This window comes from Sorex araneus, chromosome 1, assembly GCF_027595985.1.
Source record: "Sorex araneus isolate mSorAra2 chromosome 1, mSorAra2.pri, whole genome shotgun sequence".
Lineage (NCBI taxonomy): Eukaryota > Metazoa > Chordata > Mammalia > Eulipotyphla > Soricidae > Sorex > Sorex araneus.
In genome coordinates, this window is record NC_073302.1 from 374,697,379 (window position 1) to 374,722,233 (window position 24,855).

A 24,855-nucleotide genomic window follows, 5' to 3' on the forward strand; every position below is an offset into this window, starting at 1 on the left:
ATGTTGGGAGTAGTACCCGCTGTGCTATTGCTCCAGCCCCCGGGATACTTCTTTAAGAAACCCAGATAACCCAGGTGCATTCCCTCTTTAGAATGCTTTCTTTTTGGAGGAATACTTTTAGAATCCTTTTTTCAAAAGGAATTTTGGAATACGATTTTAAGGAACTCAAATAACGCAGGTGCATTCCCTTCTTTCCTGGGAATATGTTTTCTTCTCCAGTGCGGGGAGCGAGAAGGAAGCGCGTCCCAACCGCCAGTGCACAAGCACCAGGTTGCAGGGGCCCCTTACATATATAAGGCAGGAGCTGACACTTGCACTGGTGGCAACGGCTGGGCCTGAGGGCGCGGGGGTGGGGGGAGAAGCCCAAAGCCGGCCAGGGCGGCCTTCACGGGGACGCTGGGCCGGGAGCAGAGGCCGCGGGAAGCGCCTGGCAGCGGGGACTGCGGCGGCCCGTCCCGGGGGGTGGCCCGCAGCGCCCACTTCGGCAGCTTTCCGGCGGGCAGCCCGCGCTCCCCCGCGTCCCGCGCCGCACCCGCAGCCGGGCCGGGCCGAGAAGGCGAGCGGGCCGCGCCTGCCGCCCCATGGAGCTGCGGCCGCCGGGCGACTCCGGGCCCGCCGAGCCGGGGCCTGGCGTGAGCAGCCGGCGCGGCGCGGCCCCGGCGGCGGCGGCGGCGTCGCCGAGCCAGGCGGGGGCCGAGGCCCGGAGCCTCTGGCCGGCGGTGGCGGCCGTGCTGCCGGCGGGGGGCAGCGGGGAGCGCATGGGCGTCCCCACCCCGAAGCAGTTCTGCCCGGTCCTGGAGCGGCCGCTCATCAGCTACACCCTGCAGGCCCTGGAGAGGTAATGCGGCGCCGGCGCGCCCCGCGCTCCCGCCGGGGGCCTCCACCTGCCCGCCGCGGCCGCCCCGCGGCTCCCGCCCGGACCACACAGCAGACGCCGCGGGGCTCCGCGGGCGCTTGGCGCCCTGCCCGGCCGCACTGGCGAGCCGGGACGCTTCGGCCCTGGGAGCCCGCGGCCACCGATCCACGCGGCTGCCCCGCGGCCTGTACGTGCCCGTGCCGTTAGCGCGGCGGCAACGCCCTGCTGCCGGAGCGGCGCTTGGTTGCAATTCGGGGACACCCAGTTCTCACTACCAAAGCCTGGGGCCGGGGGTGGGGGGTGGGGTCCAAATGGTCGGAAGATCCTCTGGCCTACTGCACGTCTGCTTTCATGAACCTCTGTTCCTGGGGCTAAATGGTCCCGATCACACAAACTTGGAGGCTTCCTAGCAACGCGCCCAGCTCATTGATGACTAGCTGCAGAAACTGGACCGCGGAGTAGAACTTCAGCCAAGCTTCTCATGGTGGGCGGGGGGGGGGGGGGGGGGCGAGACACGGATTTAAGGGCCCTAGGTTCCGCAGTGGAGGCCAATCCCGGCGTTGTCTTAGAAAAAGGACTGGTCGATTTGTTGGGGAAAATGAAAGCTGAAGGAATAGAATAAGGTGGACAAAGAGAAGGGCTTATCACTTCGTTTTGCTTAGCGCCCATCACCCGTGGAGCATGGGATGAGGCTGACAGGGTAGCTGGGATATCCGGAAAGTCTACCTGTGCCTTGCTAAGGCATTTAAATGTCACCCTGAAGGCCCTGGTTGAAGTATGTCAAACCTTGTGAACCTTTTATTTCAAGGTAGATTTCCCCCGCTAAGGCATCCCAAGCTTTAATGAAGAAGATTCTAGGGTCAAAATCATAGTACAGTAGAATGTTATCCAGAAAGGGGAACCCCACTCGCTCCTTCACCGTTCTTTGCACACCCAGCAATTCAAAGGACCCAAGTTACTTCACCTATGGCTTTTGCTTTCTGAATATTGTTATTTGGAAAATGTCATTGCCAAGAACCATAATCACCCTTGACGTTTATAATCAGGCTGATGGAATTGCAGTGAATTTATATCTGAAACTCACAAGAACACTGCAGAGTTTCAGGTCCTTTCCCATTTTTTGCAGTCTTCCATTTCTCTGGGTAGTTGTGAAGAGAGGATTCCTTGCAACGGTTGTATGAGTCATTCACCTACAGTCTTCCAGTCTGAAGGCCACGTGGTTTCATAGTCATGAACACAGCTAATCCTTTGGATCCAATGGCTTTTGGCCATTTTGATCATGGATCGTTGGCTACTTAGATCTAGAGAACTGTATTTTTTTCGTTCTTCAACCATTTTGGGAGTTGGAGGATGTTCTCAGGGCTTTTTCCTGGCAGTGCTGGGAGGATCATATGTGATGCCAGGAATGAGTCTAATCTGCCACATGCAAGAAAGGACCCAATCTTTTGTATACTCTTTGGCCCAGGACTAGCTTTTTTATGTCTAACTTGCTTTCTTGTGAAGAAAAGTTGGCATTTCTTTGTATTTCTGCCTCTGAGTTTTCCTTGAGATAGACATATGCTTTAAAAAAACGTTTAAAATGAAGAGATGTTTTGGAAAGTCTTCTTTGTGGTAGAAAGCACAAGAATGCTGATTTCTATTTACATAAATTTTCAGTACCTGATTTTATTTACATAAAATTTTCTATTTACATAAAATTAATATTACTTTATTGTAATATTAATGATTTAGTTTTGTCTGTCTTACAATTTCTGAAAACCTTATTCAGTCATTTAGGTTATATTTAAGAGGATGTTAACTTCCTGTTGCCATTTATGTGTTATCACTGTCACTGTCATCCTGTTGCTTATCAATTTGCTCAAGTAGGCACCAGTAACGTCTCCATTGTGAGACTTGTGTCTGTTTTCAGCATATCGAGTACACCACGGGTAGCTTGCCAGGCTCTGCCGTGGGGGCGAAATACTCTTAGTAGCTTGCCGGGCTCTGAAAGGAGCGGAGGAATTGAACCCGGGTCAGTCAAGTGCAAGGTGAACGCCCTAGCCACTGCGCTATCGCTCCAGCCCATTTATGTGTTATACAGAATTTAATGTAATACTCATTTTCTCCTCATAAGTTATAATTTTCTTTACTTAAGTTTTTGCTACCTTATTAATATCGGATCGAGATATTGTGGGTAATCTTTATTTTTTATTTTTATTATTATTATTTTTTGCGTTTTTGGGTCACACCCGGCGATGCACAGGGGTCACTCCTGGCTCTGCACTCAGGAATCACCCCTGGCGGTGCTCAGGGGACCATATGGGATGCTGGGAATTGAACCCGGGTCGGCCGCGTGCAAGGCAAGCGCCCTACCCGCTGTGCTATCACTCCAGCCCCAATCTTTATTTTTTATTTGTTTATTGCTTTTTGGGTCACACCTGGCAATGCTCAGGGATTAATCCTGGCTCTGCACTCAGGAATTACTCCTCGTGGTGCTTGGGGGACCATACGGGATGCTGGGAATCAAACCCGGGTCGGCCGAGTGCAAGTCAAACGCCCTACCCGCTGTGCTATTGCTCCAGCCCCTAATCTTTATTTTTCATTGATTAGATATGTAAATATAATTGTTCAAATCAACCTTTATGGGTTTATATCTTTCTTATTTAATTTTTGAACCAATATAAAATGAACTAATTAGAACCTAGGAAAAAGAAGTGCTCACACTATAATCCTAAAATGAAGTAAGTAAATGAAAAGAACATGAGCGGTATTTCATTTAGATGATGCCACTTAAAGGTTTTTATTTCCACTCCCTCATTTATCTACAAAAAAGGATTTAAATAGTATAAACCACACATGGGAAATTGAGTGAAAGAAGAGATTGGAACATATATAACAGAGATAAACAACATTCTGGAAGAAAGGAGGTAGAATAGTGGTAGTCAATCAGATTTAACAATCTCAAGAAAGCTTAAACATAAGCCTTCAGGTCGAACATCTGTAAAGAGATAAGTTGATTGAAGTCACCGGACCTTAGAAAGGGTCAGGATTTAGAGGTACTGGGTATCTCTGAACGTGTGGTAGAAGAGAGCTGCAAGATGACAACTGGTTGAAACCGTCAAAGAAACGTTTTTATTCACTGATCCTTGTCAGAACATTGGAGGCTATTATCTGGCTCAGAACCAAGAGAGCTAATGGCAAAGTGAGGAGCTCCGAGACAGTACAGGAATTAAGAGGAAGACTGCCTTTTGGAATGATGAAATTCTAACTCCCAAAGGAAAACTCAGGACTTTTTCACTTCCTGAACAGCCTTTGACATATATTGAGGCCCCTGTACTTGAGGGAAATTCTATTTTATGAGACTATTGGAATTAATGTGTTTTTTTCTCTTGGTAAAACTGGGTAAATACACTCCTCTCCCCTAACCCCTTCACTTAATCAAGTTCTATTTGCATACCACTGATTTCTTAGGAAGCTAATTATCAGATTAAGTGAGACAAAAAAAAAATTCAACCTCATAAATCTAACACATGTGATCTGATACTTCCTTAAAGTCTATCAGAATTGTGTGAAGGGTATATTTATAATAGCCATTTGCTGTACAATTTATATTTATATTTGTACATATAGTTCATATACCATATTAAAATTATGCAGTTAATAGTTCAGCTCTATGCATAATAGATAATCCTAGGAAAATAACAACTAACTTCACTCTCCGTAGGCCTACCTCCGCATCTCAGAGCCTCTGTTTGCTCCTCCCGCCTCCAGCACGTGATAGCACAGCAAACATAATGGGGAAGATGCAAAGAGCCCACAAGGCTCAGTGAGTGAAAATGATAACATGGAAGGCTTTGCCAGTATCCGCTAACTCTGTAAACTCTCAGAGAATAGCTTTAGTGACAACATGTTGAAGATATTTCATGAGCTCCAAGAAACAATGGCTCAGGTAGTCAGCAATGCACAAGAAACAATCAGAGTCAAAATGAGGAAACTACAATTATAAGCAGCAGAAATGAAGAGTATGGTAGGTGATATAAAAACGCAATAGAAGGTCTGAGCAATAGAATAATAGTAGCTGAGGAAAATATTGATAAGATCCAAGATGGGATGTAGGAAACCTCTAGAAAACAACCGAAAATTTAAAAAAGACTTAAAAAAAAATAGAATAACTCACTAGAAGACTAGGAGATGGGTTCAAGAGGAACAATAACAAGATTCATTGGAGTCCCTAAAGAATGGGAAGTCAGATTTGATGAAGAATATCTAGTCAAAGAAATTATAGTTAAGAATTGTCTGGAGTTGCAGAGTGCAGACAGCAAGGTTCAAGAGGCCTGAAGTTTCCCAGTGAAAATAGAACCAAATAGTAAATACTCTAAGACACACTATAATTAGAATAACAAAAGAGAAACATAGAAGCAGAATATTGAAACAAGCAAGATTCCAAAAGGAACTTTCATAAAAAGGAAAGCTCCTAAGGTAAACCCCTAAGAGTGTGACCCTATGAGACAGAAGATAGTAGTGGGATCTAGATAAAAAAAAAAATAATAAAAAAAAAAACTCAATGAGGTTAGCATCTCACCAAGAGAGTCATTGATGTATTAATGTTGCATTTATACTGCATGTGCTATATCTGTTCAGGCAATTTGTTTTACACCCATAGAGAATTTTATACAATCTTTTACTTATTGATGTAGTACTGAAGTATTATTTGTAGTCTTTTTAACACAAAGCCAATACTTTCCTTTTAGAGAGTAAAACACACTATTATATTTTTGTGATATATAATATATAATGGATGCAGTGTCATATGACTCCATTTATTGGAAGAATGAGGGGGTTTTCCTTTCTTACATCATTTTGTGTTTGCCTTGCACTCAGCCGACCCAGGTTTGATTCCTCTGTCCCTCTCGGAGCGCCCGGCAAGCTACTGAGAGTATTCCACCCGCATGGCAGAGCCTGGCAAGGTACCCGTGGCCTATTCGATATGCCAAGAACAGTAACAAGTCTCACAATGGAGATGTTACTGGTGCCTGCTTGAGCAAATTGATGAACAATGGGACAACAGTGCTCCAGTGCTAATTATTTTTATAGCTCTATTTAGATTTTCCCTTAAAATTTCCTTCTTTGCCTCTCCAAATTCTCACTAAATTATATATTTAGAATGTATTAGCACAATGGCAGAGAGTCTCTTGCCCGCTCGCCTGGCTGTCTTCCCCGGGGGCCCCTCAGAGGGGATGGGCTCCAGCTTCTCTCCCCACCCCGAGCAGAGCTCCCGGCGGCCGAACCTAGCTACAGCCATGCTCGAGGCCCCTCTCCACACCTTCGGACAGGCCTCATGCATGAAGGTACCGGCAGAGGAACCTAGGTGTGTGTAATTCCATCAAAGGCCAATATCCAGAGACTTAAAGGCAAGCTCCCAGAGCGATATCTTGTAGCCTACTTCTCCCTCAGGGAGAAACTAGCAAGCTTCTGAGAGTTTCCTGCCCACATGGGACAGCCTTGCAAGCTTCCCATGGTATATTCGTATGCTAAATCCAGTAACAAGCTGGTTCTCATTCCCCTGACCCTGAAAGAGTCTCCAGTGTGACATCATTGGGAGAGCCAAGTCGAGAGAGACTTCTAAGATCTCAGGGAAAGGACAAATGGAGAGGTTACTGAGCCCGCTCCAGAAATTGACGATTAACGGGGATTTTGTGATTCCTGGTTAGCACAGTATCATTCATACTAATAATTTAAAAAAATTCCAGTAAAAAGGATATGCAATTACTTTTTAAAAGAATCAATATTGAGTTACAATTTTATGGAATTTCAGGAGTGTAACCTTATCATATATAAATATTTAGGTGTGACCACTGTCAACAATAAATTTTTTTAGAACCACTACTAAATTGAGGGCTGAAGATAATACGGGGGGACGGCTCTTGCCTTGCATGTGCCAGACTAGATGCCAGCACAACAGATGGTCCCCCGAGTCCTCCAGGAGTTGATTGCTCGGTAGGATCAGGAGAAAGTCCTGCACACAACCAGGTGTGGCTCAAGACCCAAAACCAAACAAACGACAAGTGCAAATAATTTTTAGGTTTTGCAAGACACAGGGCTTTTCAGAAGGTTGAGAGTTTTGTGTAGGCTTTTAGAGGAGCTTGAAATACTGTTTATCCACAGATTATAATTGGAAGAAAACTTTGCTTTTTATCATTTTATTAACTCAAAACTGAGATCTTGGACATTAGTTCTTTGCATAACTAATGCCAAATGGATGTGTGGGTTCATTAAATAGTTCTCTGAGAGAATTATGGGTGTAGGAAAAGTTTATTAGGAGAAGAGGCACTTGAAAAAAAAGGGTAAATGGGCCTTTACTCCAGAGTAAAAAATGTTTTCTTGTGTTTTGGCCTCGTTCATATATTCTTCTTGGATATGGGACTCTTTACCATGGGAGACTGTCTACAGGACCTAGGCCAGCAAACCAGGCTTAGGATAGTTCTTTTTCAGTGCTGAGATGAGACATGCCAACTACTGATAAATATTTTGCCAAATTGCTCTAGATTTGTGATTGGGCCTTATTTCATGGAAACAGAAATATGTTGAGATGTACTAGAGGGGCAATTGCAGGGGCTTGTCTTTCATTCTGATGGCCTATGGAGTTATGCCTTGTATCTCCAGGGGGGTCCCTTGCTGGCTTCTTTTATTCTGATTGTCCTTGCGAGTAAGGGATTTGTTGGTCTGTGGTATAATCTGTTAAAGAGTCTTTTGTACAGATTTAGTCTTAAATCAATGTTATTTTTCTATCCAGTGTTCATCAATAATTATTTATGATCTGAGTTTCTAGGAGAAATATTCCTTGAAGAAATGACAAGAATATTTATTTGGTATGGGCGTACCGATGTGACAGTTACATTGTAAAATCCACTCACAATTGATCAACTCAGATCTGTATTTTATCATTTAATGACTTAACAGGTCTGAGGTCGGGGAAAAAAAATTAGCCATTAATCTAATTTTTATTTCAAATCTCTAAAGGAAATAAAGTGTCTTAAAGAAAGTTAAGTTAATCTGTAATAGTTTAAAAAAATTATTTAAGGTACAATTTCAACCAAACATGTTAGACAAATTTGGCCATGCCCTTAGTACTCAGTGATGGTGGCCCGGGTAGGTGGGAATTCTCTCCGGTGGCCGCATCGTCAGTGTGCTGTTTCTGAGGTTTTCTTAGGGGAAAAACAGTGCTATTTCCATGCATCAAAAATATTTTAATAAACTGACTTCCTATATAAATCTCTTGTGGGAAGAGAATGTCTGTCCCACTGATAAAAAACATCTGAGACTTTGCGCTAGTTTTGTATATTTTGCATATTAGTATCCTGGCACTTGAATTCATGTTTCAGACACATTTTAGTTTGGTTAATGTGAGTTATTGAGTCTGGCTATTTTAAAAGACTTTGAAGGAAAAAATCAATTGCTGACAATCATGTGTTTGTTACAAAAACTGTAGATTTTGTGATTGAGATTGGATTGCTCTGAGCCTGTAATCTTTCCAAACTAAGACCTTTTTTTTTTTTTTTTTTTTTTTTTTTTTTTTAATCTCCATCAACACAGTGCATAGGGGAAGGAAGTGAAGAGTCACCAAGACAAATGGGTCTCAGCAGCTGCTGGGAGTTTAAAAAATTTCCATCATGGGGTCAACTAACCTTGAGTATGTGCCACACACCTGAAGACTGTCACCAGTCCTAGTTGCATGATCACATAAGACCTGGCACGCTGTTGTGGCCAACTATTCTGAAGGTTGGGAACCAAGAGTGCTAAGCCACCTGGAGTGCTCAGCCTTTTCTGACTATGCTTGCTAATATCTGAACCCAAGATATTTTATGCTTGCTAATATCTGAACCCAAGTTCAGTTGCCTGCAGTTTGAAGAGTAATATTCAATAGATAAGAGTTGGTGAGAGAAAAAACAGGTTTATTCAAGTGTTAGCAAGCTGAGAATGTGGCAGAATTGTACCCCCACACAATCTTGTCTGCATACTCATAAAAATAATTTTTATTGGATAAGGGAAGAGGGAAACATATTTTGGAGGGTTGGGTTGCAGACTAGTGGGTGCAAGCATGGTGAATAAATTCGCTCTAAGGCTAGAGGCACCTTCTGTCTTACCTGTCATTGTAAACCAAAGGTTTTTGAGTAAGGGTCCACCTATTCTTATCTTAAGGGAAGGATAAGATTTAGACAAAGGCTTCTTGCCTAGAAGACTTTGCTGGTTTTTAATTTTGAATTTAACAACTAATTGTTACTTTTTCTTTTTGGGGGACACCCCCCAGGCATTTTATTTCAGAAGGTGAGGGTTCCTACTGGCAATTTTTTGAGAACTGGGAGGTGATTCTATGGGAAGGGTGGAGAATATAGTGCTCCTTTGAGCCTCAGTGCTGGAGATTGCCTTGTACCCTGGCTACTTGTTTCGTGCTGGGTGGCATCCAAGGCCACACCCTGCAGTGCTTGGGGGTACAGATGCTCCATAGAACTTGTGGTGACTAAGATTGAATCAGGGTCAGCTACATGAAAGGAAAGCACCTTCACCTCTGAACCATCTCTCCTCAACTTTTCAGTTCTTGAGGGAACATTTTCATCAGTTCTTCCAGCCTCATTCCTGCTGGGAAAAATCAATCTATTGGTCTATATCAACCTCAGATCTATTGTTAGTCATATCAAATACATAGCTTATTTGATTTCCTCACTAGTCTCTACTTTCATTTTCTTGTGTACTTTAAAAATCTCTGGAGCACAGCGGGTAGGACGTTTGCCTTGCATGTGGCCAACCTGGGTTCGATTCCTCCATTCCTCTTTGAGAGCCAGGCAAGCTACTGAGAGTATCCCGCCCACAGGGCAGAGCCTGGCAAGCTACCAATGGCGTATTCAATATGCCAAAAACAGTAACAAGTCTCACAATGGAGACATTACTGGTGCCTGCGTGAGCAAATTGATGAACAAAAGGACAACAGTGCTACAGTGCAGTGCTACTTTAAAAACATGATTCTGTAGTTTTGAAAATGACTGCAATTTCTATTTAAACAGGATAGACTGGAAGTAAATACATCAATGTAAACCTAATGAGAAGTGCACTTTGCTGAATTTGCTTAGATAGAAGGAATGGAATAGGGAAGATAGAAATATTTAGGGAGTTAAATTGAGGTTTAGGAGCATTTAGGATGCTTCTTGTTGAGGGACTACTCAGATACATAGATTTGACTTTGAGTAGTTTTGTTTTGATGGTCCATTAATTTTGACTCAAGTCTGAGTCAAGGGGTAGAAGACTTGTACTTTATACAAGTCATATGGTTAATTTGTATTGTTTCCTTTGGTCTCCAATGGCCTTCTTTAATACAAGAGATAAGACCCAGACTAGTGAGCTAAACTTGAAAAAGAGAAGCAATCATAGGCATAGCAAAAGGAGTTAACAGTATAAGGCAGCCACATCAGCCCCTTTACAGCAGTTATATATATAAAATTTATATAACTGTTGTAAAGTTATATAAAATTTAAATATATAAAATTTATATTTCTTTTCATATTTACTTCATATTTGTTGTTTTTTCCCCCACTTCACTCCTGGCAGTGCTCAGGGACTTTTCCTAGTGTGTTGTTTGCTACTCAGGGGAACATATAGTTTTGGAGATTAAATCCAGGATTTCTTATGGAAAACATGTATTCTAGCCCTTTGAGCTATGTCCCGATCCCAATCTAATATTTGGATGCAAAAATATCAGGGAGGGTATGGCAAAATGGAATTAGGGCACAAGGACAGTTCAAATGTATGGTTTCCTTTGAAACCAAAGACTCTCCAGGCAGTAAACTGAAGCTACCACCCCACCTCTGGGCCATGCTGCTGCTACAGGCTGAGAGTATTTTAGAGAGATTAACAGAGTCTTTGTTTTCTATTTTAAAAAAAAGCATTTAAATGTTCTATTTTAAACTCATTAAACTGTCTGAGCAGTTAAGTCTAAGTAATAATTATTATTCTGGGAGAAAATAGCATTTCAGATATTATTTCTTGCTCCAAATATGGTGTAATGGAGTTTGAGATTAGATTTGGATTTGCCTGTGGAATGTGCTAGGAAGGAAATACTCAAGAGAACTTGATAAAATCCTGCCACGGGGGGTTTGGTGTGGACTTGCCTTCAGCCAAGGAGGTCTACCAGATCCATTGATTCAGCAAATATTTATCCAGTAAGCACTGTGTGAGGTAATTAAGGTCTTTTTCAATCTCATGATTCTACATTATTAAATCTTAATACTGTAAAACACTTTTAATTCTATAACTAGGAAAGAATGTGAATAAATCCTTTGAAATGCAAACAGTACTTATAAAGACTTGCCTTTATAAGTATCTTTGGTTTCTCGGCAAAATAGCATAATAAACCCGTTATTTCTTAAGAGTGATTTAAAACAAAAAAAAAGAAAAAAGAGTGATCTAAAATAGTTTTCTGCCGTTAAAATTATGACTGGTTATAGAACTACACTTTGCAGTGATAAATGCATATCTATATGCATATTTGAAAGAAGATTTCATAAAATAATCTAATTTTTACCATTTGCTATGCATTTAATTTTTTTTGTCAATTCTATTATATTTATTTAAAAATATTAGTAAAGAGAAGGAGAGATAATGCAATGGGCAACGCTCTCACCTTGCACATAGCTAACCTTGGCTCAATCACCAGCACTACAGATGGTCCTCCAAGCCTTACTATGAGTGATCCTGAGCACTGAGCCAGGAGTAAATCCTGGTCCCTCCATGAGTGGTCCTTTAGTGCTGAGTCAGGAGTAAGCTCTGAGCACAGAAAGGTGGGGGCCCAATATAGACACACACGCACACACACATGCACACACATAGATTTACATACACACATTAACAAAGTAGATTTGCTAGTGTTTTTATGGACCCTGAAATTTCCAGTTAAGAAACACTGATTTAAAACACTGATACAATTGTTTGAAGAAATCTAAACCATTACATATGCTCATTTTTAATTATTTACATCACTTTAAGCTGCTTTCCGTTCAGTGGAACATAGTGAATGTTTTTATAACTATTTTAATGCATTCCAGTATTACTAGTGGAATTTACCTTTGGAAACTCAAATTCATTGATTAGTTACTTAAATACTTCCTATCAAATGATGGCAATCATTTTTTCCCTTTTAATCTTAAATAGATTTGATGCAGCAATGTATTCAATGCTGTTTTTGACCCGTATTTTTCTGGTGGAATCTGCTATAAAAAGTAATAAAGTGAATAAGTTAAGTTGTTGCTTTATGGAATAGTCCTGCCACTGAGTAAGTTAAATATGTACTTATGAGTTAAAATAAAGTGTAGCTTAGAGTGATGTATTAGTAGCAGTTGAAATACACTTGATTACTTTGAATTCTTTTCTATAAATCAAGACACATTTTATTCCTAGTTTTTAGGAAGTATACTCTCTTTTCGTGTAATAGATATTTGTTGACATCTCCTCTGTGAGGCTATGAATTCCCTAAGTCTTCAATATTATATAAGATAGTGCCTGGCAAATGTTAGGTATTTATTAAATGCCTAAGTGAACACATGAATGAGTAACAATTTATGAATAAGAAGATACCATATAATAAACTTGACCTTTTTTTATCACAAAGGCAGTGATGTTATATGGTCAAACACTAATAATATAAATGAAATACTGGAGGCTCAAATATCCAGACATAATCTTTTTATGACCTCCCCCTCAGACCATCTTTGTACATTTGCAGAGGTTCATGATATGATCTCCACAATAAGACCGGTTCCAACTTCATCCCTTCAATTTTCAGATGTGTGGTAATAAGGTGAGATCTCTGTGTCCTCTGTAAAATGGAGAAAGTCATGAATCACGCAGAGTTGATGTGAATGCTGAGTAAGCTATTAAAAAAGAATTTAGGGTGCATGGCAATGAACAGAATTCCATATCTTTTGGCTGCTCTTTCTACTATTAATATTACTGAAAATTTAGCATGTGCCGCGCCCGGGGCTGAAGACTTTATTTATGAGCTTTCTGAGTTGGTAGTCTACTGAAGGAGATCCCAAATGAACAATGCCTGATAAAACTCTGGTGATGAGCCCTGTAGAAGCCCAGAGTAGGGATTCCACACCCAGAGTAATAGTCAGGGAAAGCTTCCTGGAAGAGGTCAAGGCTGAACTGAGGAGCAGCAGGCATGCGCTAAGCCATGAAGAGGTGGGAAGGGGAAGCGAGAAGAAGGGGGATAGGAGGAGACAGAGTAAACAACTTGTCTGAGTGTGAGAAAGAAACAAAGTTGTGTCCTCAAGGGGTGTGGGCCGTGACTTAGTGGTGTGGGGAGAGGCAGTTTGGTTGTCTTGGAGGACTCCAGAGAGAGTGGGCATGGCTTTAGGTTTTGACTCCAGAGAAATCATGTAGAAGGGTTGAAAATGGATTCTGCTGGAATCGATGGAGGAGACCCGGATCAGAAGTCAGGGCAGAGATGACTGTCTGGATCCTTGTGGTGGCAGTGGCTGTAGGATCCAGGGAAATTCCACGGGCCTCTGAGGAATTATATGGCAAGTTGTATCAGTCATGTTTGCAATGGGGTAGGGGGGTAGGGGGTATGGGTGAAGGGCCACAAAACAAAGACAACCCTTGTATAGTCCTATTACAGAATCCTTTTTCATTGTCTCACAGATTGCCATCAATATATTTTACTCTTTGGTATTCTTTGACTAATACTGCACAGTTTTTGTGATTAATATCCCTGGTGTCTGACAAAGCATAAAAGCAAACTTGGCCCTTTACAAGCCTTAGGATGTAGAAAGGAGGAGCTGGAGCAATAGCACAGTGGGCAGGGCGTTTGCCTTGCACGTGACCGACCTGGGTTCAATTCCCAGCATCCTCTATGGTTCCCTGAGCACCGCCAGGGGTAATTCCTGAGTGCAGAGCCAGCAGTAACCCCTGAGCATCGCCAGGTGTGACCCAAAAAAGAAAAAAAAATGTAGAAAGGAGAGTGAGAGTCAAGTGCTTAGGCCCAGTACAATGAACCAAGCCAAATTGCACAGGAGAGGTTATCTTTTTCAATCTTTGTCTCTAACCAGTTAGTTAAGAGAGCTTTGATTATTTTCAAAATCATTAAACCTTTTCTTTTTTGTAAGAGATTGCAGTTTCTGGTAGATAAAACAGTTCAAAGTCAATTTGTGGAATACCTAATACAACAACAGGCAACAGTTACTGTTCTTGTTCTTATATTGTCTGTACTCTAGAGGACATGGATATTGTGATATCTTCAGGAAAAAAATAAAAGATCTTTCTTGCTTTAAGTAGTTTTTTAAATTTTGTTTATTGGGCCACACCTGACGGTACTCAGGACTTATTCCTGTCTCTGTGCTCCGGCATCATTTTTCGCAGTGCTCAGGAGGCATATATGGGGTACTGAGGATTGAACCTGGGTCAGCTGCATGTAAGACTGTGACCTCTCCTCTGTGCTATTGCTCTGGTCTCATGCTTTAAGAATTTTATATTATAAGATAAAAGTATTGAAAAGTGAACCATAATGTATCTGTGTATCAACAATCTAATGTTTCCCATGTCACTTGGAAGACAGAATTCTATTAGAAGTATTACATGAGTTAGAACATGAGTGGTGCTTAAGATAGTAAGTGCTTAATGGATGTTAGCTATTTCATGTGATACTTGATTTATTTTGCCATATCTAGCTGAATCACTTAGTTTATTACAGTATTTTTTTCTCTTAAACCCCATCTCCAAGGGGGTCTATTTGTTAGCCAGAATTATCTTGCATAGACTGTGGCCTTTTCCCTAGACCTGTGTAGTCTTTGGCAGTCAGCATACATTGGTTATCTTAGTTTCCTGTTGCTCCCATGGGCATTTCCATGAACCAGGTGCTAAAAATAACACAATTGACTCATACTTCTGTAAGTCACAGATCTGCAGTCATTTTCACTGGGCTAAAATGAAGGTGTATTCATGCTTATATTCTGTCTGGAGGCTCTGGAGGCAATTTCTTTACCATATACTATATTCTAGATGATCCCTCCACCATTTATATAGACAGTGGAACAGGATGAGTGTACTGAATGTGTATGCAATGTGCTTTGCATGTGGAAAGACTAGGGTTGATCTCCATCACCCAATTTCTCCCAAGTGACTCCCTGAGCACAGAGCCTGAACACCACCAGGTGAACAAAAAAATGTATTGAGATTATATTGGAACAAAGCAGATATTCCAGCATGATATACCCTATACATCTTAAAATCTTGACTTTAATCATCTTTGCGAAGTTCATTTTAGCATATGAAGTTAAATATTCACAGGTGTTGGGAATTAAGAAATTAACAGAAGTATTTGGAGAGGGGGCATTATTCTGCCTTCCTCTGGCCCTATAATGTCATAAAATAGTGCCTAGATACCTATATTGGTGAAAATGAATATTCGTCTTCCTTCCTTCCTTCCTTCCTTCCCTCCCTCCCTCCCTCCCTCCCTCCCTCCCTCCCTCCCTCCCTCCCTCCCTCCCTCCCTCCCTCCTCCCTCCCTCCCTCCCTCCCTCCCTCCCTTCCTCCCTTCCTTCCTTCCTTCCTTCCTTCCTTCCTTCCTTCCTTCCTTCCTTCCTTCCTTCCTTCCTTCCTTCCTTCCTTCCTTCCTTCCTTCCTTCCTTCCATAGATATACTCGCATACCTCCTGTGGACTGGAGCAATAGCACAGTGGGTAGGGCGTTTGCTTTGCATGCAGCCGACCTGGGTTTGATTCCTCTGCCCCTCTTGGAGAACCCAGCAAGCTACTGAGAGTATCTCGCATGCATGGGAGAGCCTGGCAAGCTCCCCATTGTGTATTCGATATGCCAAAAACAGGTTAACAACAAGTCTCACAATGGAGACGTTACTGGTGCCCACTCGAGCAAATCAATGAACAATGGGATGACAGTGCTACAGTGCTACATACCTCTTATATAACACTTTTTGATGATTCCCTACTTTTAGAACTAAAGACTAAAATACTAGAAGTGTCTAAGGTCTGGTCTAGTTTCCTTGAGCTTATTTATAGACTTTTTTCTCGCCTTGGTCTCCGATTTCCACTATAGTTCTCCTACCCTCTAAGGATATTGCCATGACCCCTGCTTACCCAGCCCTTTCATCTTCCCTCCAGCTTCCTTGTGAATTGAAAGCAAATTGCTTCTTTGGGGAACACCATCTTGGTCTCTTCTATGCTGTTTACATGTTTAGCATGCATGCAATCCCAGATCCTGGACTTTTTCTTTCTAACACTTGATCTTAACTTGCAGTGTTTTATTGGTGTTCTTGCTTACTTGTTTCATTCATAAGCTCTGTGAAGGCAGTGACTTTTGCCCATTGTATACTGAATGTGATTATTTACTCAGTGTTCAGGAAATACTTGCTAAATGGAAGAATTAAAAATGAACAGCCTGTGTATCTACAAAGCAGCTTAAAAAATTTGCCATTATAGAAATTGCATTTCTATAATGCAAAAATGACCTTTGCATTATAGAAAGGTTTTTCTCCATAACAGAATGGGAAAAAATTGCTGGTTAAGATATCCCAATAATTGTTACATTTTGATAAAGACACATTTGCACATCACATTGCTATTTAATTTTCCAGACTGCCTTTCCATCTCTTTACAAACCATATTTAAGATTTAGCTATCTAACCCAGTATTTCCCGAAGTTGGCTCTACTACCCCCATGGGGACTGCTGGAATGATGTAAGGCCTCAGAGTAACCGGGGGTTGGTTTCTGTATGTTCATTTAAAGATTGACTTACGGAGTGGCATGGAGTAATTTTTTTTTTTTTTTTGATAAAGGGGCCAGTAGGCCAAATAAATGTGGGATCATTCGGACTAGCACAGATATAGTAGATCTTATTGACTAAGAATTCCCTAAGTTGTAAAATGACCCTTATTAAGAATTTATATTGTAAGTCAGAAACAGTTTACCTGATTTGAGCCTGTTGGCTATAGTCTTCATTGACATTAATTCTGTTAGCACCGATGTTTAAGAGAAATGCCAAATTCAGATGTTAATAGCACTTGAATATATTTTATATAAACAACAGCAGCAAAAATTGCCTGGTATTTTGTATGTAACTCAACAGATTCCTTTAACTTCATATTTCTTTAAGTGAGTTTCTATTTCATTTGACTCTTAATTATTTTTACACAAATTTATTTATTATCCCAATTCAAGGTACAATATTTTGCCTTGATGTAGGCCTACTTTGATTTAGATAAGTTATCCTCTTTGTCACAAATTCAGTGCACTTCTTGAAAAATGGAACTTTTGGTATTCTGTTTAGAAAAAAATTAATTGAAAAACAATTAAAAATGCATGATTTTTATTTTATTCTCCAAATCTTTTAATATCCTATTATTTACATTTAAGTAAAATCTGAATTAATGCATATGTTTGGTCTCTATATTGTGTGTGGTTGATTTATACTTTGCTGTGAACTTTTGTTTTCTGTAATATGAGATATCAATTATTATCAAATATGAGATATGATAAAATGCATAGAACAGACTTATTTATTAATCTCTTTGTGAAGATTTATTTAGCAATTCAGTTTTATGTTTAACTTCTGTTCTTTAAGGATCAATTCAAATAAATTGTGTATATGCTTTCCTTTTAGAGTATGTTGGATAAAGGATATTGTTGTTGCAGTAACTGGAGAGAATATGGAAACAATGAAAGGTATTGTTGAGAAGTATCGACATAAGCGGATCTCCCTAGTGGAAGCAGGAGTGACCCGCCACAGGTCGATTTTCAATGGACTAAAAGCACTGGCAGAGGATCAACCTGATTCGAAGCTCTCTAAACCAGAAGTAGTGATTATCCATGATGCTGTGAGACCATTTGTTGAGGAAGATGTCATCTTCAAAGTTGTTATAGCTGCTAAAGAACATGGAGTAAGTATACTTCTGAGACTGGATAAAGAGGCAAGCCCTGTAGTATTATTTACTTGCTAAGTTTTGATAGAATTATGTTTAAACGTCAAATTATTTAAAGTAGGCATGATGATTTGAAAATGTTATGGTGATGTGTTTTAGGAAATATAGTGATGTAGAGAATGAGGAAGTTTGAAAAATATATATACTTATGTACATATGTATGTGTATATTATGCATATATATTTATATGCCATTTTAGTTGAATACTATTTAGTTGAATACCAATTCAAAATGGTATTTAAGATGATTGATACTAAGTAATCATTTCCTCCAAGCAGCATAGGCCAACGGAAGGAATTATTTAGTTCCTTTTACCTATTTGGATATCTAGGAAGTAATAAACCTCCAATTTTTAAAAAAAAAATATTTATTTTTTAAATTAGTGAGTCACAGTGAGGGTACAGTTACGGATTCACACATATTCATGCCTGTTTTTTCCCTCATGCAATGTTTGAGAGCTCATCCCTCCACCAGTGTCCATTCCCCATCACCAATGAACCCAGTATCCCTCCTATCCCCCAAAACCCATCCCCCCACCCCACCCCGCCTCTGTGGCAGGGCATTCCAATTTGATCTCTCTCTTTCCTTTTGGGTGTTGTGATTAAACCTCCAATTTGGAAAGGATCTGATTTCTTTTTATTTTCCTTGTATGCTTTTGAAATTCATCATTAGGAAATTGTTTCTAGTTTCATCTCTTCTCCCTACAGTATGAATTTATTATACATTTCTACTTGTATAAGAGTTTCATAGATTAGGTGAAACATTTTTATTTTTTAATCTTTAATGTGATTGCTAAGTGGCATTTAGATTTTGAAAAAATTGTGGTTCAGGAACATCATTGACCTCAAAGTTTCCATGGCTTATAAACTCCTATGACTTCTTTCCTCTTCTCCAGACTCATTTGTAATAGATGTATCACTGTATCACTGTCATCTTGTTGCTCCTCGATTTGCTCAAGCGGGCACCAATAACATCTCCATTGTGAGACTTGTTACTGTTTTTGGCATATCGAATGCACCACAGGTAGCTTGCCAGGCTCTGCCGTGCGGGCGGGATACTCTTGTAGCTTGCCAGGCTCTCCAAGAGGAGCAGAGGAATTGAACCCAGGTCGGCCGCGTGCAAAGCAAATGCCTTACCTGGTGTGCTATTGCTCCAGCCCACAGTAGATGTACTGTGCTCAATAAATACAATGCTAAGGAAGAAAACCAGGAAAGGATTATACATGTTAGGAATTCGAATAAAATTTTACAAATTTGAAATGGTTCTTAGTGACATAAATTGGGCAGAAAGTTGGAAAAATTTTTTGGGGTGGTTTGGGCCTCACCTGGTGGTGCTCAGGGGTTATTCCTGACTTTGCTCTCAGTAATTATTCCTGAAGGGAATTGAAATTGTGAGCTTATGTTGGCTTACAATATTAAAGCTTATTTTGAAGCATTAAAATTGATCTGAAAGTTCAATTTTTCATACTGTTAAGGTGTAATTTTAAATTCTTAATGAATTGATCAATTCATTATGATTTTGTGTTAGGCTTACTGGTTCTTAGAATCTACAGCTTGGTGCTCTGGGGTTGCTCCTGGCAGTGCTTTGGGGAACAAACCTCATCCATACAAAGCATGCACTCCAGCCCTTGGAGTTGTCTCCCTAGTTCTAATGCATACTTATTTTCTAAAGCTGAGTATGGTCTTGGTGAGCCCTGAACATGATCAGGGTCACTCTGGTAGTACCTAGTGCCTCAGGATCAAACAACACCGTACGCTTATCCAAGCATTGACCATGAGGTTTGAATACCTGTTCCTAGTGGCTCCAGGAAGATCTTTTTAGGTCTCTGAACACTGCTCGGGGAACCTTATAAAATTTTTTATATAATAAAAGTATAAAATCAACCTTACATGTAAGTGGTCACTGTCACTGTCACTGTCTTCCCATTGCTCATCGATTTGTTCGAGCGGGCACCAGTAACGTCTCTCATTGTGAGATTTATTGTTACTGTTTTTGGCATATCCAATACGGCACAGGTAGCTTGCCAGGTTCTGCTGTGCAGGCAAGATAGTCTCGGTAGTTTGCTGGGCTCTCCGAGAGGGGCGGAAGAATTGAACACGGGTCAGCTGCGTGAAAGGCGAACGCCCTTACGCTGTGCTATCGCTCCATACATGTAAGTGGTGTATATATTAAAGTTTTACTTGCTAATGAGTAAGCCAGATAGATTTTGTAATCCAGAGAAGCATAAATTTATGTGGGGAAAAAATATGCTGAACCAAAATCACAAATAAATTACTCTCTGCTCCCTACTTCCCAACTGTGGACTGTCCGTTAAATCTCCACTGGACATAATCTATTAGCATGTTTATGGGCAAGAATTATTTGGGGTCAGAGAGATAGTACATCTTAGAATCAAATAGATTTGATAGAATCTTGATTTGATTCTTAGAATCAAATAGATTTGATTCTCGGCACCCCGTATGTGCCCCTGAGCCCGCCAAGAGTGATCTCTGAGCATAGAACCAGGAGTAAGCACTGACTGTAGCTGATGTGACTCAACACCTTCCCCCCCCCCCAGACACACAAACAACACACACACAACATTTTTTACATTTCTATTAGTTATTTGTTACTTTCAGGAGTTGTGAAAAAAACTGAAAGGTGATGGAAAGCTAAATTCATAATATATGGAAAGACCTTCTCTAAACAATATAGTTATCCATTAGAGACATTGAATAAATTGTTTCTTTTTATTTTATTTATTTATTCTGAAACTTCTTACAGTGGCTAGGATAGTTTTCCCAATGACTGGCAAAATTCAAGGCGCTATTTACTGCTAACTTTCATACTGTTCTAAATTCATTAAAAACATAAGTATAATTAATTGTGCTTGTACTAATATATGAAGTTCTTACTTTGGTGGTAAGTACTAGCATGTTTTACCATCTGGCTAATAAATTGCAAAAAATTGGTCTGAATGAAATACAACTCCAAGGTAATAGAACAGTGATATATTGATTTAGAGCTAATTTATGAACTGTTTTCCATAGATGCATTTATCTTGTTTACTTTTTTTCTCCTGAGTTTGGTTCAATGACTTCACCAATTATCTATTTCCATATTTTTTAGTTTTCAATCCCTAGTAACGGTCTCTTTCAATTATCTCCTGAATAAGTCACTACGGCAATTTCCTGTATCTTCAGGGTTATACTATAGATAATTCTGATATATATTTTTTATTTATTTGTTTTGGTCATTCTCGGGGCTTACTCCTGGCTTACTCAGAGATCACTCCTGGTGGGGCTGGGGGCTATATGGGGTGATGGTGATCAAATCTGGGTCAATCCTATGCAAGGCAAGCCACCCTACCCACTGTATTTTCTCTCTAGCCCCTAATTCTGATATTTTAAAGTCACATTTTGATGTAAATTAAGTTTATGAAAATGTAGTTTGTCAAGTGAAACAAAACGTCCAAGGTTAAAGCTGACGTTATGCTGCCTGAATATGGGAACTAAAGTTTCACCCCATTCTCTTTTTCTTTTATATATGGTTCATTCTTGCTTTCCTCCAAGGCAAGATGAATTCAATAAGGCCAGCAGTTAACATCTTCCCAAGGTTATTATTATTTGTTATTTTTTAAAAAATTATTTATTCTTGATGGTCATTTGGGTATAAAATCTAAGTCTTTAACATTATTTTCCCGAATACCGTAAAAATACAATGTTATCATTGCCTAGATTTTATCTAGTTATTTGCTAACCAGTCTGAAAGAATGTGATTTTTCTAGCTGGTTTCTTATAAGAATTTTTTTTTTTTTTTTTTTTTTTTTTGCTTTTTGGGTCACACCTGGCGATGCACAGGGGTTACTCCTGGCTCTGAACTCAGGAATTACCCCTGGCTGTGCTCAGGGAACCATATGGGATGCTGGGATTTGAACCCGGGTCGGCCGCGTGCAAGGCAAACGCTCTACCTGCTGTGCTATCTCTCCAGCCCCATTATAAGAATTTCTTAAAAGTTTTTTCTTGATTAAGTTTTGTCTCTACATTCAGATATGGGATTTTTTTCCCCCTTGGCTTTTTTCACCTTCTTTATTTCTGACCCTGAGGTTTTGTTTTTTTTTAAAAAAAATTTTATTATTAAATTACCGTGAGATACAGTTATAAGCTTTCATGTTTGAGTTTCAATCATACGAAGATCAAACACCCATCCCTCCATCAGTGCACATTCTCCACCACCAATGTCCTTGATATGCCCCCCCCCTTTCCAACCCTCCCCCTGCCTTCATGGCAGACAATTTCCCCCATACTCTCTCTCTATTTTGGGGCATTATGATCTGCAATACAGATACTGAGAGATTATCATGCTTGGTCCTTTGTCTGCTTTCAGCACACATCTCCCATCCCAAACAGTTTCTCCAACCATCAATGACAGCAATCCCTTCTTTATTCCATCTGCCTTCTCCCCCAGCTCATGAGACAGGCTTCCAACTATGGGGCAATATTTCTGGCCCTTGTGTCTACTGACCTTGCTCACCCTGAGGTTTGATTCTGGATACTGCTTGGGCCAATTGATTGAGAGACATGGTAGCAGGTTGAGAAAGAATTTTATTGGTAATAATTTTACCAGCTGGAAAATTGACAGAGTCATATCCTTGAAGTACCCATTCTGTCTGTAGATCACAAGAAACTTTTGATAGAAAAAGAGAACAGGGAAGCACATTTTCAGAAAGGGTGGGCTGAAGATCAGGGGGTACCAGATGAACATTAAATTCCCTTGTGTGCTCATCTTCTGAGACACTCTATTTTACATGCCAACTTAAAGTAAGGGTTAGACTTTTTATGTAAGATAAAGATGAGGACATCTTTTCTTTAAAAATTATATATTAAAATGAATTATATGGTTAATATTAATATTTTAGGAATACAGTGCTGCTGTGCCACACTGACACACAGACAACATCTGAATGGACTTCAGTATCACTAAATGTGCTTCCTCTATCAATACCTAACCCACTTAGTGAACCGATTTCTATAGGCAGACTCTTTTTTTTTTAATTTTTAAATTTATTTATTTTTAATTAGAGAATCACCGTGAGGGTACAGTTACAGATTTATACACTTTTGTGCTTATACTTCCCTCATACAAAGTTCGGGAACCCATCCCTTCACCAGTGCCCATTCTCCACCGCCCGTAAACCCAGCGTCCCTCCCACCCTCCCCAATCCCATCTCCCCCCCACCCCACCCTGCCACTGTGGCAGGGCATTTCCTTCTGTTCTCTCTCTCTAATTAGCTGTTGTGGTTTGCAATAAAGGTGTTGAGTGTATAGGCAGACTCTTAAGGTGTGTAACAGTGGCATTTTAAGAAACGTTCCCTCGTTATGTTAGTTTATATTATGCATTTGAAAGAGATCATTTGGAATTTTTCCTCTCTTTGACTCACTTTGGTTAGCATGAATTCAGTTCCATAAACATAGCAGCAAATTGTAGATTTCATATTTTTTAGAGCTGAGTAGAATTCATACACACACACACACACATACTTACACTACTCTTAGAACAGCTTTCGCTGTGTCCTTCATATTCTGTTGACTTATATCTTCATTCTTGTTTCTAAGAATTTTTCATGTTTTTCTTTGGCTTCCTTTTTGACCCATTGGTTGTTCAAAAGTAAGTTGTTCAACTTCCAAATGTTTGAATTTTCCCCAGATTTCCGTCTGTGACTAATTTCAAAATATTATGATCTAAGAAGACACTATGAGATTTCTGTCCTCTTGATTTTATAAAAACTTGTTTTGAATCCCAGATGTAATCTATCTTGGAGAATGTTCGTGTCCATTAGAAAAGAATGCATTTATTTATTTATTTATTTATTTATTCATTTATTTATTTATTTATTTATGTGGGGATTTAGGCCACACTCAGTTGTACTAAGACTTATTCCTGCCTCTGGACTCAGGGAACACTCCTAGCAGAATTGAGGGGACTAGAAGGAGTGTTGGGGATCAAGCCTGAGTTAGGGTGCTAGAGCGTATTTGCCTTACATTTGACTGACCTGGGTTCCATCCCCAGCATTCCACATGGTCCCCCGAGCACCTCCAGGAGTAATTCCTGAGTGCAGAGTCAGGACTAACCCCTGAGCATCACTGGGTGTGGCCCCCAAATGAAACAAACAAAACCCAACCCCCCAAATATCATAAGCTCATTTACTGATTTTGTTGTAGAGACTCATAAATAAATCTTGAAAGAAATCAAATAGCTGATTAAGGGGCCGGAGCGATAGCACAGTGGGTAGGGCGTTTGCCTTGCACGCGGCCCACCTGGGTTCGATCCCCGGCATCCCATATGGTCCCCCAAGCACCGCCAGGAGTAGTTCCTGAGTGCAAAGCCAGGAGTAACCCCTGAGCATCGCTGGGTGTGACCCAAAAAGCAGAAAAAAAAATAGCTGATTAATTTCTTGGACACCTGTTCTCGACTAAGACATCCAGGACATTCTTGGAGGAGGTAATTAGCACCTACCCAAGCAAAGTCCTGGCGGTTGCTTGCTCTCACACTTCAAAGTTGCTATCGTGCCTCTGGCCAAATTCCATTAACTCAGGACCGAACCTCACAGAAAACTTGAACTTAACCTACTGAAAATTCAGTTACACAGGTCCCGTGACTGTAAGCTCCAGGCCTTCTCAGAGTAAGGATGTGCTACCTTCCCCACCTCCCTAGACTTTCAGAAGCCCTGGCAGTCACACCCACACCCCAAAGCTGTCGCCCAGTAAAAATTTAATTCCAGCTGACCTGCGCAGTTAAAAAATCTGAATTTCCTGGAGCACATCTCCAAACACTACAACACTGACAATCCAGTAGTAGCACAACAAATTGGATGGATGCGATGTTTAAAAGTCAACCACTTTGGACTAACAAAAACATTAACTCAGAAGGCTTAACTTGTAACATTTTAATCCTTCAGACAATGACTTGATGTCTCCATTGTGAGATACAACAATTTTCACAAAGTTTCTTCTAAGGAAATATGTTTTTGATCATTCTGTTAGCAATTTATTGGTAA

General features: G+C 40.5%; 1 protein-coding gene across 3 annotated transcripts in view; it reads left to right on the plus strand.

Moving 5' to 3' along the window:
* The first annotated feature begins 385 nt into the window (after positions 1–385).
* Positions 386–24,855, plus strand: part of CRPPA (CDP-L-ribitol pyrophosphorylase A) — a 291,157-nt gene continuing 266,687 nt past the window's right edge. For all 3 annotated transcript variants that reach the window (XM_055137285.1, XM_055137286.1, XM_055137287.1), the window contains exons 1-2: positions 386–838; positions 17,501–17,777. In XM_055137285.1, the coding sequence (XP_054993260.1) occupies positions 582–838; positions 17,501–17,777 (534 nt within the window). In that variant the 5' untranslated portion in view covers positions 386–581. The remainder of the gene's footprint in view (positions 839–17,500; positions 17,778–24,855) is intronic.